General features: G+C 39.3%; 2 protein-coding genes across 5 annotated transcripts; both read left to right on the top strand.

The window, feature by feature from the left end:
• The first annotated feature begins 227 nt into the window (after positions 1–227).
• Positions 228–7,942, top strand: LOC120418613 (insulin-like peptide receptor). Of its 3 annotated transcripts, none has more exons than XM_052707847.1 (6): positions 228–1,089; positions 4,843–4,987; positions 5,047–5,127; positions 5,192–5,360; positions 5,473–5,605; positions 5,660–7,936. In XM_052707847.1, the coding sequence occupies exons 1-6, from the start codon at positions 803–805 to the stop codon at positions 7,791–7,793; spliced, it is 2,949 nt and encodes a 982-aa protein (XP_052563807.1). In that variant the 5' UTR covers positions 228–802; the 3' UTR covers positions 7,794–7,936. The 3 variants fall into 3 exon arrangements, with proteins under 3 accessions (XP_052563807.1, XP_039436991.1, XP_052563808.1); XM_039581057.2 differs by having other exon boundaries at positions 229–1,089; positions 5,476–5,605; positions 5,660–7,933; XM_052707848.1 differs by lacking the exons at positions 228–1,089; positions 4,843–4,987 and having other exon boundaries at positions 5,052–5,127; positions 5,187–5,360; positions 5,660–7,942.
• A 4,056-nt stretch (positions 7,943–11,998) lies between these two features.
• LOC120418609 (ectonucleoside triphosphate diphosphohydrolase 5) lies at positions 11,999–17,731 on the top strand. Of its 2 annotated transcripts, none has more exons than XM_039581050.2 (4): positions 11,999–12,177; positions 13,912–15,022; positions 15,089–15,252; positions 17,360–17,731. In XM_039581050.2, exons 1-4 carry the CDS (start codon positions 12,142–12,144, stop codon positions 17,447–17,449), a joined length of 1,401 nt encoding a protein of 466 aa, XP_039436984.1. In that variant the 5' UTR covers positions 11,999–12,141; the 3' UTR covers positions 17,450–17,731. The 2 variants fall into 2 exon arrangements, with proteins under 2 accessions (XP_039436984.1, XP_039436985.1); XM_039581051.2 differs by lacking the exon at positions 11,999–12,177 and adding an exon at positions 12,352–12,852.
• The last annotated feature ends 577 nt before the right edge of the window (positions 17,732–18,308 follow it).

The following is an 18,308-nucleotide window of genomic DNA, read 5'->3' on the forward strand; positions in this document are numbered from 1 at the left end:
AATGACACAAATTTTAAAATTGATTTTTAAATTTAATTTGAAGAATCAGCTCGGTGGCCTTATTGGACGAAACTTATCATCTTGTGACAGCTCGTTCCAAGCGGACCACAGTTAAGCAGGTATTAGACTATGACCAACAAACAAACTTGCACTTTTTGACAGTTTAGTAGTTTTTCCAATTAGACTAAAAAAAGTTAGCTTTCTTGTCAAAACGCAAGTTTTACCTAAAAATTTTCATGACAATTTTTCAAATAAATTGAAATTCTGAAGAGAAATTCTTCCCAACTCTCTAAAAATCACAAATCGAATAACAACTCTAACTCAATTCAGCGGCGGCGACTCGCGCGGACAGTCACCTCAATTGACACCGGCTTCGAACGAGAGATGCAGCCCACCAGACATCGCCCCGATTCGTCTCGACCAGTTGAGGTGTGCTGTGCTGCGCTGCGCTCGTCCAAGACCCAGTGACCTTTCCCTGATGGGGGGTCTTCTCTGACTACAAATTTAACTCAATTAGTGCACGTATCAGCAGCAGCTGTGGGTAATTGCTTCTCGATTCGGAGATTCGGATGATTGACCACCGCTGAGGTGGCTCGAACCGTCGTTTTAGTTCTGTTTCAGACGTCGGGAGGTTCGGGACTCTCTAATTTTTCGCGTATTTTCCCTCAAGAAGAAAAGATTGCCTTTGTAGCTAAAAGCACACGGTGAAGAGAGCAAGTGAAATCTAGTTATTCTTCGGCATTCGGATGCGGAACGTATCGCGAAGGGCTAAAGTGATTGGATAATCAAAAGAGTAGTAATTATGATCGCGAAAGGACGGCTCCTTCCAGTGGCACTGCTATTTTTCGCAATGCCACTGCTGGAGTCCTCGTCGGTAGAAGATGTAGCAGAAGAACAGAAGCAACTCGTAGTGGATCCGGAGTATACGGATGATGAGCAACGTAACTGCCACAACGTGGACATTCGAAACAATCTGGCACGGTTGGCACTGATCAAGAACTGCACCGTCATCACCGGCTTTCTGCAGCTGGTGCTGATCGAGCGAGTTCCGCAGGAGGATTTTGCCGAGTACAGGTTCGACAAGCTAAGGTAAATCCAAAAAAAAAACCGAAAATGAAAGGAACAAGGAATCTTTTTGCGTTTTGTTCGCATGATTTCGTTAGGATACAAATAGTTTAAATATAAATATGTAACAAAACAACAAGACAGAAAACCCATGCTTCACCAGAAATTGTAACGAAAAGAGACTTATCAAGTGCAGATATTCCACAGCTTTTTTTCGCGTGTATCGAATAAGCAAACCGTAGGAGATTGAAACCCGAAACCTGAATAAAAACAAACAACAGACTTAAGTATAATTCAGCAACCTCGATTCCACATTCTCTCTAAACCTTTCATTCTTTTGTATTAAAGCCCACTTTCCAAACAACACTAACCATTTTACTCATAAGTATAAATGTGATACTACAGACATGTACCATTTGCTAATATTAGAAAACGCTCTCCCCCTCTTCTACTTAATAATGTTTGTCTTTTGTTTTGAAAAGAAGAAAAAAGTATACCGAGAATCTTGAAATCTTAGGCCTATCCGTCGAACGCTGCAAAGTGCCCCCTATCTTGTATGTCATATAAATAAGTTATTAGGAAACTGTGTTTTTTTTAATCTATAAACTATAACACACTTTAAGCTAACTCGTATCTGTTTTGTGTTTATAATTGTGTAACAAAGAAGGAAAATAGACGTATAGAATTATATTTTTTTGTGTATACACGTAAAAATCATGACATTGGAACGGAGAATGAGTTCCGCATTCCGCAAAACACTAAAGTAGGAATCAAATATTTGCGACAGATGAAAAATATATCAATTAACAGTAACAGTGCACCGAGTCAACTCCGACTTGGGGAAAGTGTTCGCTTCATTACCGTGAGAAATGTCCATCTCTATTGTTAAATTCTTTGTTACGACCATATGAAGTGTTCATCCCAAGTATTGCAAGCGATCGTTTGATTCAGTTCGTCATTCTAAATTATAAAATACCAAATATTTTTTCCAAAACTATACTAAAGTTTCAATAAAAATGTTACTTAATCCACCTTTAGGTGGTTGGTGCCTTCCTCGCATTCATAAAGTGAATAAACCACACAACCTCAAAACAGTGTATAAATAACACTTATTTTTTTATCAAAATATCTGAGATCCGGCCTCAAAAAAATGTATTGAAACACTAAAGTACTTACAATTTTTGATAGAGTTGTCAGATCTTCAATATTTTGGGCTTGCAATTTAAAATTCTTAAAATAAAACAAGAAAAACATAAAACAAGAGGAGTAAAGTTTTTCGTAGAACAAAAGTTGCTCAAAATGACCTCCTGAACAAGGGAAAAATAAAAAAAAAATCGAAAAAAAAATTGGGCAGTAGAGAGTTAAGAAGTTCATTTTTCAAGTGATTTTATAGCCTTTCCTCATTGAGGTGAGGAATGCAAAACATAAATTATTTTTTCGATTGATGATTTTTTTTTTTTAATTTTGCTTGAGATTAAGTTTGAGTTCTTAGCGCTTTCATTGTAGTCTAATTCGTTTCATTACCAAATGAATATTTCCAATATTTTACTAACGAAAAACGAAGTTGACTTAATAGCTGTCGGCCACCATTGCAAGTACCAACCACTAGTGTCTTCCTTTTTATCTACAAGGACTTCGCCGCCCTGGGCTCCTAAGTGTTTGAAAGTATGGCACGGAGCGACGGCGCCGAATACCCATATTTACACAAAGAATTTTAGAGCGCCCGCCGCGGGATTTGAACCGTCGACCTCTGGATTGTTAGTCCAGTGCGCGGTCCGATTGATCCACACGGGCGGGACTAACTACCAACTTACTACCAATAATCCAAAATAAGATAGCGGAAAAAAATTAGTTCTAGGGAATCTAGGAACAGTAAAAAAAAAAAATGGGAATGTTGACAGATTTTGCGTCAAAAAAATAGTAGATACATCAGAAACTGGTGATTTTTTTTTAGTTTTTGTTGAATTTCACAATTTTACACATTACTTTTGTTAAATTGCTCAAAATAGAAGGTGATAATCAACCAAACAAATTTTTAACATTTCACAATAAAACAAAAATCGGAAAACTATATAAAAATGTGCAAAGACCTCGCAGAATCGTGTATGGATCTTCAATTTCAAATTAAAAAATTAAAGTGATTTTAACCGTTCGATTTTTTTTATTTCTTTGTTTGATTTGTTTAAACATTTTTAAATTTATCAATTCAAGAATAAAGAAATTGTAAAATTTTACACATCAAACAATTTATTCAATTTCTAAAATCTTGATTTTTTTAATTTTTAGGTTTTAAAGATTTTGAAAAAAATGATTCTAAAAATTAGAAATTGAAATTAAACACTCCCATCAATATTATTTCAAGAAACAAATATCAAAAAGTGATTCAAGCGGAACGATAGTTTTAGTTACATCAAGGTTGTCTAATGGTTTTTATCTGAGGCCTAGCTTACAAAGCTCATATTTTTTTAAGTTGATGCTTGTAAACGTTTAAGTTGTATCAAAGTATGATAGATTTGAGCTCCCTGAACACGCTCTAATCGACAGAATTGATTTTCAATGTATTTCCCGCCAATAAATAAAATTGTAAATTTCGCCTTTTTGTATGGAGCGTGGTTTTATTTCTTCAAATTTTCAAGGGATTTTAAGAGATTAAAGATATCTCTTATTTTGTGTTCAAATTTATTGTATTTTATTGCTCATATAAAAAAAACTTCTGTATGTGTGTGTGTGGAGATTTTGATCAAAAATATGCACCTGATTTTCTCGGCTTTTGCTGTTCAAATTTTGTCAGGATTTGGACCACTCGGCCCAGTTTCAGGGACCATAGTTTGGTTTTGAAAATTGTAAAGTTTGCATGAGCATGAACATGGTTGACTGCCAATGAGCTATGACTCCGACTCCGTTATTGACAGATCAGCTGAAGTTGAACAATGAATCGTAAATGATCAGTGGGAGCCAACTACCGGTCCATTGTTTAACCCCAGAAGACCCCGACTTTATTAGTCAATACCGGCGCCCTCCCACGAAGCCTGCAGTTCAACGAAAGGGAGGAATGTTAGTCCGATAATTGTTTTTCGCTATATATACCTGTTGACACCGCTTTTCGATGCCTCCCGAGCTTCGATGCTATGGGGAGGACATCCGACGAACTCTAAAAAAAACTTTTCAGACAACTACAAAAAAGGGTGATTTTCAACATAACCTCAAATGGCCCGGGCAGCAAATGACCAAGAAGGTTAAAGCTGCCAGAAATAAATGAATTAACAACAACTCAAATGGCCTACACAGCAAATAATCCGATGGTAAAATCGCATGCAAAAGCATGCACATCACCTTCGTCAAAATAAACACTTAATATTACACACTGCATGCACAATTTTTGCAAACACAAAAAAAGTTGCAACCGACGGGATTCAAACCCAGCACCAACAGTAAGGACTGGCGCCTTAGCCCGCTCGGCCATAAGACCGACGAAGAGCCGTTAGGATAAACGCATATATGTGCTTGACATTTCGGTCAAGTAGGTTTCCCATACTGATGGGAGATATATTTCAGGGTGTAAAATCACATAAAATTGCATAAAATAATGCAATATTTATTTTACACCCTGGCCTTTTACGCGCAGCTGGATTACTACTTTTTTAGCTGTGCTGATCGCCATGAAAGAATCTTGTAGAGTGTTGCCATTTTCTTCAAAGGCGATGCACAGAAGCCAGGCTCGACCATGAAGCCATAAAACAGTGCATCAAATTAAATCCATTGTGCATGTTATTGTAGGGAGGTAACCGGATTTATCCTCTTTTTCCGCGTCTTCAACCTGGTCACGCTGCGCGACATGTTCCCAAACTTGATGATGATACGGGGACAAAAACTGATCGGCAACTACGCGCTGATATTCTACGATCTGCGAGATTTTCACGAGGTCGGTATCAAAGCAAGGAGCAATCTTTTTCGATACTTACCAAATTTACCCCATCGCAGATCGGTCTCAAGAATCTGTACTCCATCCAGCGGGGCTTCGTCTACAGCCAGTGGTGCCCGAATCTTTGCTACACCGACAAGGTAAATCGGTAACTCCCGGTGGTGTTGTGTTTAGTCCGTCCGGTTGATTTATCCCTTAGTTTAGATTGACTGGGCCAGCATCACGCAAAGTGTGAACAAGACGAGCCGCGATCTGAACATGTTCCAGAAGAACAGCGCGACGTGCAACAAGACGGAATGTCCCGGGTGTGAGAAGCCGTTCTGCTGGACGAATCTAAGCTGCCAGAAGTTCCACACGGGGTATAGCTACAAAGGTACACGTCAGGCTAGAATTGTATGGCATGCGCATCAGCACTGAGCACGTGGTACGCACCCCGATCTATTGCATGAAGTTGATGATTTTTTACTTAAGCGGTGTTTGTTCAGCAGGAAAGTTACCCAAGTACAAGTGCCACGAGCTGTGTCTGGGTGGTTGCTACAACGGCACAGCCGAAGGGTGTTACGTGTGTCGAGGGCCAAAAGAAGGCAGGCGCTGCGTGGAAAAGTGTTCGCCGGACAAGTAGGTTCCGTGGTCAAAGTCCTCGGTGCGTTGATTCAGTTGAAATTTTTACAGAGTGCTGTTCCACTACAGTCTACGGTGCATCAGCAAGCAAAAGTGCATCAACCGGGGTGGATTGGTCTTCCGCGGGGAATGTTTGGATGAATGTCCAGCGGGGTATAGCCCGGACAACGTGGAACAGGTGGATGCGGATTTCTCTAACCACACGTGCTATCCGTGCCACAATCGATGTCCAAAGATTTGCGAGGGAATGCAGGTTATGTATCTATCGGATGCCGTTCAGCTGGCTGGATGTACAATCATCAACGGTACGCTGCAGATCCGGCTGCTCGATGATCATCCGAATGTGTTGGAGGAACTGAGGGAGAACCTCGGTGGGATTGAGGAAATTATGGGATACTTGAAGGTGTATCGTTCAAACACGTTGTCTTCGTTGGATTTTCTCGAAAACCTGGCCGTTATTCACGGCTTACACCTTGGTAATGACAATTATTCTTTGATGGTGTATGAGAATGCGAATCTTCAAAAGCTGTGGAACTTTGAGTTCAAGTCTTCGCTAAGATTGTTGGCGGGAAGCATGTATTTTGTGTATAATCCACTGCTTTGCTACTCCCAAGTCCGGCTTCTCCAAGGTATTACGATGTACAATAGTACAAACGATTTGATCGATCGTAACACGTTAGGCTTCATGCAGTCCTGCAACGTGGTTCCACTTGTGATACGGTTTGCAGTTTTAAGCAGTAGAAACGTTACCATCTCTTGGACCAAATATCGTCCTCAACAAAAGCAACAGTTGGTGGGATTCATAATTTACTTCACAGCCACGGAGTTCAAACGATCCCCGCACGATGGCCGTGACATTTGTTCCGAGTACAGCTGGCAATCGAAGCTGGTTCTTATGAAGGAAATCGTCTCGGAAGGTGCCTATTACAGCTACAATCTAACCGGGCTCAAACCAAGCACCCGCTATGCGTACTACGTAAAGACCTATATTTCCGACGACAGTCCAACGAACACGACCACCACGGACATGCGGATCGGCCAATCCGATGTGAAGTATTTCGTCACCAAAATCGATCGCCCAACCCAACCTCTAACGGTTTACACGGTCCGCAAAACCGATCACTCGATAACGTTTTCGTGGAAAATCCTGACGTCCGAAGTTCGGCTCGTGAAACGCTTCATGGTGGACGTCTTCATTCAGCCGGACGAGCGTGCTCTCCTTGATCAACGCAACTATTGCGTACATCCGCATGACTTTGAGAATGACGAATCTGACGGTGACGTGTTCAAAACTTTATCGGAAACTTGCACGGCCGAGCAGTGCTGCACCGGGAACGACTTCATGTCCAATGTCCCGGATATGTCCAGAAAAAAGCGCTCAACCACAGCAAATCAACCTTCCTTCTTCCAAGACGAGTTTCAGCAGAAGATGTACAGCTTTCTGGAAGGACCTTACTCCCAAAACCCTGTCGTAACCCCCCACCGCGCCAAGCGTGACTCCGAGCTGGTCAACCGTGTCCACAACCACAGCTTCGACGCCACTCTCGGCGAGTTCACCGTATCCAACCTGCTTCCCTACACGTACTACACGTTTCAGCTGTTTGCCTGCAGCGCAGATGAGCTTGAGTTCTGCAGCGCCTACAGCATTTACTCGGATCGTACGGCGCCGTCCCCCGTCGTGGGCACCCTAACCCTAACGGTCATCAAACAACCCGAAGGATCATCAAACATCGTGCTAACCTTCACCGAACCGATCCTTGTTAACGGAGCCGTCGTAGCGTACAACATCGAACTTAAATCCATAGCCCAAGCGGTTTCCGTTGAACGTCGCGAGTGCATTACTCGGTTACAGCACGAACAAGTTGGAGGCCGGTACGTGTTTGGTAATTTAACCGCCGGGGAGTACATGGTCCGGGTGCGGGTCATTTCGTTGGCCGGACCGGCTCCGTTCAGTGATTGGTACTTTGCTGAGGTGGTGTGGCGCGAACCACCGAAGGAGGATAACTCGGTGCGGAATGGGTTGATAACGTTCGGGGTGCTGCTGGGGCTGAGTGTGGTGTTGATTGGGTTGTACGCGGCGTATCACAGGTTCAAGACCCACCACGACGATAAGGCTCCGCTGGTGGAGGACGATGGGAATGCGCTTGTGGATGAGGACGGGTTTGTTGATTGTGCGTTGAGATAGGAGGGTTGTTACATGTTATTCGTGTTTGGGTATGGATATCAATGCATGGGAAATTACTTCGAAAATAATAAGAACTCCAAATTTCTATAGATTTGGGAGCTTTATCTGGTGATTTTTGACTTTGTATAGGATTTGAAGATACATACAAATACAGTTATGAATATTGTTATCATCTTATCAATACGTTTTATAAGTAATATCACATCCCTGAATATGTGTAATTCATTTCCCAAAAGAGGAATATTACAAATTAAATATATTTTTAACCTGGGAACTCTGGTTATTCAATTTATTATCCGGTATTTTTGAAAATTTAAAATGTAAAGGCAACGCGTTTTATGCATGTTTTTTTCCCTATCTATGTAAAAGAAAAAAAATCTAGATTTCAAGTTTAGAGTTTGGTTTTTGAAATTCAGAAACAAACAATAAAACAAATTGCTTCATACATTACCTTTATGCTCTTATCGAAACAAGAAAAATATCAATGATTTTAAGAATATTGCTTATTGCGAGATAAAATCACGTTTCTCCATAGCTGTGAGTGACAGGAGATAATTGCCGCCTAACTGCCGCAGTGTAAAAATCAGCAAGTTGAACTGAAGTCTTTATTTGATTGAAAATACATAAATACATACATAAATGTATGTTTATATTTTAATAAATTCTTTGGCCCTGGATTTTTTAGGAAAATTTTGAAAGTGGGACAAAAACTTGAAATAAAATTTGCAATGGCCTAATTAAAAAACGATATTTGCATTTTATTTAATTAAAGGCACTCAGGGATTTCAATCCTGAGGTATTCAACGAAAGCCGGAAAAACTTCGCGCATGAAAGAAATTTTGATCTGATCGTGCTATCTTGACACACCTTGCAAACTGGCCAAAGAGAATTTAGTCAGAAGGCGTGTGAAACACGTACACGCCCGACTACTGTAAACATTTTTAACCATAACTCCGGACTCCGGAACAAATCACAGAAAGGTCAACCAAACAAAACTTGTCATTCTTTACATTGCGTGCTTCTGGTTTTTTTTTAAACAAAAATCAAACATTAAAACACGTGCGACGTGCGACAAAAAAAAAACTAGGGTTTTTTTTAATAGGTCCTATAAACATATGAAACAATATAGCTTATGGGACCTTTTAAAAAAACTTTAGATTTAATATTTTCCATTCAAAGAAAAAAAAATGTAAAAGACCCTCCCTTTCTTCTGATGCACAATAGGGTAAATTTTTATGTACAACGATAAAAACACAATTAAAAACCTTTTCTGATCACTCTTTTTCAATTTAATTTTAATTAAACATCTATTTTAAATCCTTTGCGGTCATACAAAGTGTCATTGTACTCAGAAAAAAAAACTTTTTCGTTATATCACAAATTTATTTCTATTTCAAGACCGAGTTGTCCATACAAACCAAATATTTTTTTGTGTAGACCATTTGAACCGAGCCACGTAGCCTAGTGGTAACGCATCCACCTCGTAAGCGGTAGATCAGGGTTCAATTCCGGCTCGGACCAATGATTTGAGATTTCGGTCATTCGATTTTTTTTGTATTTTTTAATTCGTCTGAAACTTTTTTGGTGCTTTCGGTATGCCCAAAGAAGCCATTTTGCATCATTAGTTTGTCTATGTAATTTTCCATACAAATTTGGCAGCTGTCCATACAAAAATTATATATGAAAATTCAAAAATCTGTATCTTTTGAAGAAAGTTTTTGATCGATTTGGTGTCTTCGGCAAAGTTGTAGATATCATCAAATCAAATGCCAAAATTTCCGAAGTCATGATTTTTTGAATCAATACTGATTTTTTTTTTCAAAAAATCGAAATATCGGTCGCAAAAATTGAACAGGACCGTAATATCCTATCAGCAATACCATTCAAAAAAAAAAGCATTTATTCATTAAAGCCCATATTTGCCCACTTAAAAAAAAATATTTTTGAAAAGCTGAGAGCCTTCGGGCTCCTTGGTTCGAGCAGAAACTTGCAATAAAGTCCACAAAAGACCTAAGCCTGGGGGTCGTTAATGTTGATGTTTTGATTTTTTTTAGCTGAGCAATTCTCTGAGATTTCGGTCATTCGATTTTTTTGTATTTTTTAATCCGGCTGAAACTTTTTTGGTGCCTTCTGTATGCCCAAAGAAGCCATTTTGCATCATTAGTTTGTCCATATAATTTTCCATACAAATTTGGTAGCTGTCCATACAAAAATGATATGTGAAAATTCAAAAATCTGTATCTTTTGAAGGAATTTTTTGATCGATTTGGTGTCTTCAGCAAAGTTGTAATTATGGATATGGACTACACTGAAAAAAAAATGATACACGGTAAAAAAAATTTGGTGATTTTTTTATTTAACTTTTTGTCACTAAAACTTGATTTGCAAAAAAACACTATTTTTAATTTTTTTTTATTTTTTGATATGTTTTAGAGGACATAAAATGCCAACTTTTCAGAAATTTCCAGAATGGGCAAAAATCTTTGACCGAGTTATGATTTTTTGAATCAATACAGATTTTTTCAAAAAATCGAAATATTGGTCGCAAAAATTTTTCAACTTCATTTTTCAATGTAAAATCGAATTTGCAATCAAAAAGTACTTTAGTAAATTTTTGATAAAGTGCACCGTTTTCAAGTTATAACCATTTTTAGGTAACTTTTTTGAAAATAGTCGCAGTTTTTCATTTTTTAAAAATAGTGCCCATGTTTGCCCACCTTTGAAAAAATTTTTTGAAAAGCTGAGAAAATTCTCTATATTTTGCTTTTCCGGACTTTGTTGATACGACTCTTAGTTGCTGAGATATTGCCATGCAAAGGTTTAAAAACAGGAAAATTGATGTTTTCTAAGTCTCACCCAAACAACTCACCATTTTCTAATGTCGATATTTCAGCAACTATAGGTCCGATTTACAATGTTAAAACATGAAACATTCGTGAAATTTTCCGATCTTTTCGAAAAAAATATTTTCAAAAATTTTAAATCAAGACTAACATTTCAAATGGGCGTAATATTGAATGTTTGGTCTTTTTGAAATGTTAGTCTTGATTTGAAAATTTTGAAAATATTTTTTTCGAAAAGATCGGAAAATTTCACAAATGTTTCATATATTAACATTGAAAATCGGACCATAAGTTGCTGAGATATTGACGATAGAAAATGGTGGGTTGTTTGGGTGAGACTTAGAAAACATCAATTTTCCTGTTTTTAAACCTTTGCATGGCAATATCTCAGCAACTAAGAGTCGTATCAACAAAGTCCGAAAAAGCAAAATATAGAGAATTTTCTCAGCTTTTCAAAAATATTTTTTTCAAAGGTGGGCAAACATGGGCACTATTTTTAAAAAATGAAAAACTGCGACTATTTTCAAAAAAGTTACCTAAAAATGGTTATAACTTGAAAACGGTGCACTTTATCAAAAATTTACTAAAGTACTTTTTGATTGCAAATTCGATTTTACATCGAAAAATGAAGTTGAAAAATTTTTGCGACCAATATTTCGATTTTTTGAAAAAATCTGTATTGATTCAAAAAATCATAACTCGGTCAAAGATTTTTGCCCATTCTGGAAATTTCTGAAAAGTTGGCATTTTATGTCCTCTAAAACATATCAAAAAATAAAAAAAAATTAAAAATAGTGTTTTTTTGCAAATCAAGTTTTAGTGACAAAAATCACCAAATTTTTTTTACCGTGTATCATTTTTTTTCAGTGTAGTCCATATCCATACCTACAACTTTGCTGAAGACACCAAATCGATCAAAAAATTCCTTCAAAAGATACAGATTTTTGAATTTTCACATATCATTTTTGTATGGACAGCTACCAAATTTGTATGGAAAATTATATGGACAAACTAATGATGCAAAATGGCTTCTTTGGGCATACCGAAGGCACCAAAAAAGTTTCAGCCGGATTAAAAAATACAAAAATTAAAATTAAAGAAAAAAGACCGATTCCGTAGAGAACTGCTCAGCTAATTCAGTAACGATTTGGATAATGATTTCTGCCCGTTCTCCCCTCTTTCACCCACTTTAACAACAGCGGCACCATGTTGCACTCTGCCCAACCGCGAGCTTTTGCGGCACGCCAGCCGCTGCAACCAAACCACCAAGCTCGACGCTCCGCGGCAACATAAATCAACTGTCATTCGCCTTGACGGACGAAGGTAGCCGCCGGGTGGTCAGTTTTGTTTTGATTCTACCGCCGACAGGTTCACATGGCGACGGACCAGCTCTGCTCCTCTGCTGCTCGGTGAAAGCAAAGAAAAATATAACTGTAATTCGTGTGGTGCGCGTCCGGGTGTGTTCATTGATTAATTTGTTTTTGAGGCAGTAGTGTCTTCACAAGATGCCTTCGGCGAATCAAAATCTCCGCAATCGGAAGGTGAGTAAAGTTAATTGGAATTAATTTGGCTAATTTTAGTACAAGTGCATACAAGTTTCATGCTTTATGTTGACGTTGTGGGTTTTGTGACGGTAAGGTCAGTGGGTGGTGTCAGGTTGGTAGGTGAGGTGTGCTGCGCATGTGGAAACAGCACAAACGTCAAAGTAAATGTTTTTGTGCCAACGTAGGGGAAAAAGTACAACGCGAAATTTTGTTACTCGTCATTGAAATTTTATCATCAAATATTAGCAATAGTGTCCATCGTTCTCAAAAATGTCTTAAATTGACGTCGTATTTGTGTGCAAATGTTGAACAGCTCAAGATTCGTAGTTTATAATCTTCAGCTGTGAGATAAAGGAGCCCAAACTAAATCTTATCATCTCGGGGCTCGAAAAAAGTGGACACAAAGGAAGGACCAGCAGCTTGCTTGCTGGCCTTATCAGCATCTGTAGCGCGGTGGCTCCGGCTGCTGACAATGCAGCTGGATAAGCCCCGGCGGGTGTCTGTCGTTCCGAGTATCTCTGTCGAAAGCAGCAGTTCTGACGTCAACAAGGTTGCAATCGGGGCGCAAACAGTGGCCACTTGTGGCTGCCTTCGCACCAGTATCTGTTGATTCTCCCGGAGGTCAGAGAAAGGGAAAACAGGACCACGAAAATGAGATATGAATATCAACTGGTAAATATAGCTGTGGATTGGGAAGGCAGGGTTGATTTTCGGAAATTCATGATGATGAAATTCGAAGAAATGCTTATCTACCTGAAACGTGACTCCAACAGGGTGGTGGTTTTAATTTATTATAATATCTTCATCGATTTAAAATCAAATAAAAGCTAATCATGTCTTTGTAGCATTGCAGTTAATATGTTAGGACATTTTTAAATAATAATAATGAAAGTTGAAGTATTAAAACAATACTTAATATTTCTTAATGGGAAGTATTAATAGACAAACGACGCCAATAAGTGATTAGACATCATGAATACGCAAACTGAGTACACACCTCACTCCACTTATCCCCACAGGCACAGACACACACCGCCGTAACGATCATTAGGTTTGACCTTGGACGTAAACGAAACCGTCGCCGGCTGTTTGCTCTAAAACTGACCTAAAGCCCAGGTCAATGGCATTGTAGAAGTAATTCGCATAAAAGTCATGGTTTTACGGGCATCGTGTGACAACCTTTCTTCTGTGTTCTTATCAAACAATCACTCTTATCATTCAAATGAGTCGCGAGTCTTACGATGACTTGGCGTGACTTGGCACATATTTACCGTGGGCAATCTCATACATACATTCACAGGTGCAACGGAGTGTTCTGTACACATCCTCGAAATTGCCCCTATCATCAATCGACATCACTTTCTTGGTGTTAGTTTTCTAGTAAGTTTCGATTCTTCTTTCCGTTCTACTCGTAAAACGCGGAAGACGAATTAACATGCCGTATTAATCACTGCGACGACGGTTAGTACAAATTTGTTGCGAATCTCGTGCCGCAAAAAAGTGTAAAAAAATATTTGCACAGTCGAAATTTCGCACACATTTTGGCGCGAGTTCACGCCGGATAAGCGTTCCCGATATTTTTAGAAGCACTTTGCTTAACTGAACTGCGAGTCTCTGCGAGCACACGTGATTGATCTTTCGGCTTTTACTAGAATTTAACCTTTTAGTGCAGGGGTGTCAAATCGTAGTTGTGGCTTCTAAAATAAGAATGTCTTTCCTTCTCCAACTCAGCTCCAGCAGCAGGTCTCCTCCGAGCGGTCGCAGGCTCCGGCAGGGTCCCGCCGCAAGTCGGCCAACCCGAAGATCGTGGCCAACAACCTGCGCTTTTCGTTCTTCTGCCTCGTGATTAGCGCCGCGCTGCTCATGTTCCTGTTCCTCACGTACACCGACTCGTTCCACCCGATCGTGGACAGCATCGCGGGCCACTTGGGCTACCACGAGAAGACCTATGCCGTCGTGATGGACGCCGGCTCGACCGGCAGTCGGGTGCTCGCCTTTGAGTTCCACCGGGGCTACCTGGACGGGCGGTTGGTGCTGGATCATGAACTGTTTGAGCACTCGAAGCCGGGACTGTCCGCGTTCGCCGATCGGCCCAAGGAGGGAGCCGTCACCATTGAAAAGCTGCTGCAGAAGGCGAAAGATGTTATTCCGAGGGAAAAGTGGAGCCAGACGCCGCTGGTGCTGAAGGCCACGGCCGGTTTGCGGCTGCTGAAGCCGGAGCAGGCCGAAGGACTGCTGCAGGCGTGCCGGGATCTGTTCGAAAAGTCCGGATTCTTGGTCAACGAGCAGGCAGTGGAGATCATGGACGGAACGGACGAGGGCATCTTCTCGTGGTTCACCGTAAACTTCCTCCTGGGCAAGCTGAACGGTCGCAACACGGTGGCCGCGCTAGATTTGGGCGGTGGAAGCACCCAGGTGACGTTCGCGCCGAAGGACGTGTCCCAAACCCCGCTGTACAAAGATTTCATGCACCGAGTGCCGACGTTCAACGCGTTCGTCGATGTCTTCACCACCAGCTATCTGGGCGCGGGACTGATGGCCGTTCGACACGCGGTTTTCACGCACGGAGCTCCCGAGGGGCAGACGAAGCTGACCAGCGAGTGCGTCAACTCGATCATCAAGGATAAGCTGTTCCGGTACGGTACCGAGCAGTTCTACATTAGCGGTAAGGAGAACCCGAAGGCCACGGCGGAGAATCCCGAGGTGGACTACGAGCAGTGCGCGTCGATCGTGCGCAAGAAGGTGCTGCCCACGTTGCGGCCAAAGCCGGTGACGCTGAAGCAGCACGAAATTTCCGCGTTCAGCTACTTCTTCGATCGAGCGATCGAAACGGGACTGGTCGGTGAGTTGAACGATGATTTATCGAACATCTTGCACTGTTTTACTACTTTTTTCTCACTCTTCCCAGATCCCTTCCAGGGTGGCGAAACGACGGTCGGTAGCTTCGTCACGAAATCGCGCGAAGTTTGCGCCGATGCGAACGCTGACCAGCCCTTCATGTGCGTCGATCTCACCTTCATTGCGGTCCTGCTCGAGGAGGGCTACGGGCTGAAGCCGAAGACGCCGTTGAAGGTAGGATTTCTTGAATGGACTATTTTCTGGCGAATAACTTTCTGGCATATAAAATATTCTGGCGTTTGATTTTCTGGCATTTGACATTTTCTGTCGTTTGGTGTTCTGACATACAACATTGTGGCCTTCAGCCCGACTCTATGTTAATTAGAGGTGGGCAAAAAAAGGGCGAGCCGCCTAAAGAGCTGGTTCACTATAAAGAGCCTCGGTTCTTTTAAAACTCCGGTCTTTTGAATGAACCGTTCCAAAATTAAATGATTTTTAAACTTGTGTCCTTTTTTAAATTTATAAATATATTTCAATGCTTATAAATTGATGCCAAATATTGTCTCACGATGTTCTTTTTCAAATACTTTACGATAAAGGAACGGTAGGTTTTAGATTTACTATTTCTCGACATCTTGAGGGCTAAATCGAAATATTTCGTTGGGAGGTTCGAACGAATAATTTTCTTAACAAAATTTAAAAAAAATCATTGCCCCAGCGATTATAAAGATAAAGGTTGTTAACGATAAAATTATCGAAGCTCGATAACGATAACTTATCGTTACCGTTATTTTGATAACTCATTTTTAAATTCTTACTATAATCGACTTTACTAAACCATGTCATGCTAAGTTTTCAATGCTAAGAATATATTTTTTGAAAATGTAGTAAGTTTGAAGTATAAATACTCAAAATTGTTCACAAAATATCGTATTTTTTTGAAAGTACTCAAATTTTCATACTTTGCAATTTGAGAATCGAATAAATACTAAAAATTTTCAAAAATACTAAAAATTTTGAAATGGGTGTCAAAAAATTGCTAATTTTGAAAATTTGAGTATTTTCGAAAAAATACGGTATTTTGTGAAAATTTTAGTATAAAAAAAAGCTATTAAAAAATTTAAATGGTATACAAAATTTTGCTTCGTTTGAACCCATATTGCAAATTATGACAATTTGTGTATTTTGAAGAAAATACGGTATTTTATGAACAATTTCAATATTTTCCGAAAAAGGGTGAAAAAGCATACAAAGTTTCGCTTCGTTTGCTAGCCATACCGTAAATTTTGAAAATTTTAGTATTTTTGAAAAATACGGTATTTTGTGAAAATTTCAGTATTTTCAAAAAAAGTGAAATGTTATACAAAATGTTGCTTCGTTTAAACCCATATTACAAATTATGAAACTGATAGCCATGGGATTGGAAAAAAATGAATTCCTCTTGAACAATTTAACTTTGGCATTTACAGCCTTTATCGATTATTAAGTTTAAGAAAAACAACCTAATTGAGTAATACAGTTGAGAACAACGATTCTTTATCGATTAAATCTGAATAAAGAAAAGAATATTTTCTCAAAATAATATTTCAGCATTTGTTAAATTTATGCAGAAATAAACGCAATTTCGTAAAATTAATAGCAATTTACACCGAAATACTTTTTTTTAATGGAGTGCTCTCCCTATCTTCTCGTTTCTAGTTTTTTTTTTTCATTTTTTAAAAGTTCAATAATAGTAGTTTATGCAACAAGTTGCAAAAAGAGGATTTTTTCAGCACGAGTCGTACATTTATCCAACGAGGTTCACCGAGTTGGATAAATACGACGAGTGCTGAAAAAATTAAGTTTTGCAACGAGTTCCATACAACATTTTTTGCAATTTCGAAAAACACCCATTGAGTGAAATATTAAGTCGAATTTTCATGTATTTTGTCGATAAATCGTTTAAATCAAAAAAATGTTGAAAAGTGTTACTTTTCGAAACAAGTGCTGAAAAGTTCAACTTTTCAGCACCCATTTCAGTGCTGAAAAGTAGAACTTTTCAGCATTTATTTTGAAAAGTGTTGCTATTCGATTCTGTTATTTTTGGTACAGAAAAGTAGGCTATTTCGTCGTTCAAGAATGACAGGAAAAGTTAGTAGTTTCACGACGGAATTGCAAAAAAATACCTAAAAAATCACACCGTTCTTTAAAATAGCTTTTTCGTCAATATTTTGAAAAAGATCAAAGAGTCGTTCCAAGAGCCGCTCATTTCAATGAGCGAGCGAAAATGAGCAGCTCCTAAAAAATAGCGGTTTTGCTCATCTCTAATGTTAATAAATGGTTAAATTGCTTTTCGTTTCAGTTGTACAAAAAAATTGACGGCCACGAAATTTCCTGGGCGTTAGGCGCGGCCTACAACATTCTGACTAGCAACAAAAGCTCGCAGCTCTAAAGCAGAACAAAACACACACACAACCACCAACACAACAACAACGATGCAATCAGTAAACAGTAGCAGATGAAACAGAACGTACCACCAAATCAACAATTTTTTACTTTCAAATAGTTTATTTTTTCGAACGAATAGTTTTACTTTCTGGTCAAACACGATACACGCCGTACAAATGGACGGAGCGGTACACTTTTTAGAGTTTTTAGAGAACAAGAACATTTTTGATATGTCAAATTTTACAAACAGATAACAAAAGATTTTTTAGGTTTTGACACCCAGATGCGAACCGTGTTTTGCAAAAAAATAAAACAAATAAAACTGTGCAAAACACTATCAACCACAACACAACTGCAAACTACAAACAAAACTAGCATAAACGATAGATGAATGAAACCTTAATGTGCCTTAAACAGTCAACAGTAGAGTGGAGAAAATATTTTTGATTTTAGCACCACACTATAACTAGTATAGAGACAGAGTAAAAACAAACAAAACATCATGCCTTCACCAAACCACAAATATTCCACCAAAATCATCCACCTTCCTAAGGTCCATCGTAGATAAAATTATAAGAGCACGAAGGAAAGACGACGACGAGGAAAAAGTGACGACGCTCCTTGCCGGTAGTTCTCCCGTTGTAACACACATTCCCCACCCGCCCCACTTTTAAAAATATCACTCAATGTGTCACCGTGAATCGATGTCGTAGTTTAAACATGTAGTTAATGTTGTAAAATGGCTTGCACAAACACAATTGCGCGCGCGCGAGCCTGGCTCGCGTTCTATTCTTCTGTTATTTCGTTCTGTTGGGCATTCTTAACAAGTAGGAAGAGTTTCATCATTAAAGGTGTAGAAAGAC

Source organism: Culex pipiens, chromosome 2 (assembly GCF_016801865.2).
Source record: "Culex pipiens pallens isolate TS chromosome 2, TS_CPP_V2, whole genome shotgun sequence".
In the NCBI taxonomy this organism is placed as follows: domain Eukaryota; kingdom Metazoa; phylum Arthropoda; class Insecta; order Diptera; family Culicidae; genus Culex; species Culex pipiens.

What these genes read in the sequence shown, in the direction of transcription:
- LOC120418613 (XM_052707847.1), top strand. Translation starts at nt 803, where the DNA reads ATGATCGCGAAAGGACGGCTCCTTCCAGTGGCACTGCTATTTTTCGCA. An exon ending in ATCTGCGAGATTTTCACGAG is followed by an intron (nt 4,988 to 5,046) that starts GTCGGTATCAAA and finishes ACCCCATCGCAG; the next exon opens with ATCGGTCTCAAGAATCTGTA. An exon ending in CACGGGGTATAGCTACAAAG is followed by an intron (nt 5,361 to 5,472) that starts GTACACGTCAGG and finishes GTGTTTGTTCAG; the next exon opens with CAGGAAAGTTACCCAAGTAC.
- LOC120418609 (XM_039581050.2), top strand. Translation starts at nt 12,142, where the DNA reads ATGCCTTCGGCGAATCAAAATCTCCGCAATCGGAAG. An exon ending in GATCGAAACGGGACTGGTCG is followed by an intron (nt 15,023 to 15,088) that starts GTGAGTTGAACG and finishes CACTCTTCCCAG; the next exon opens with ATCCCTTCCAGGGTGGCGAA. An exon ending in AGCCGAAGACGCCGTTGAAG is followed by an intron (nt 15,253 to 17,359) that starts GTAGGATTTCTT and finishes TTTTCGTTTCAG; the next exon opens with TTGTACAAAAAAATTGACGG.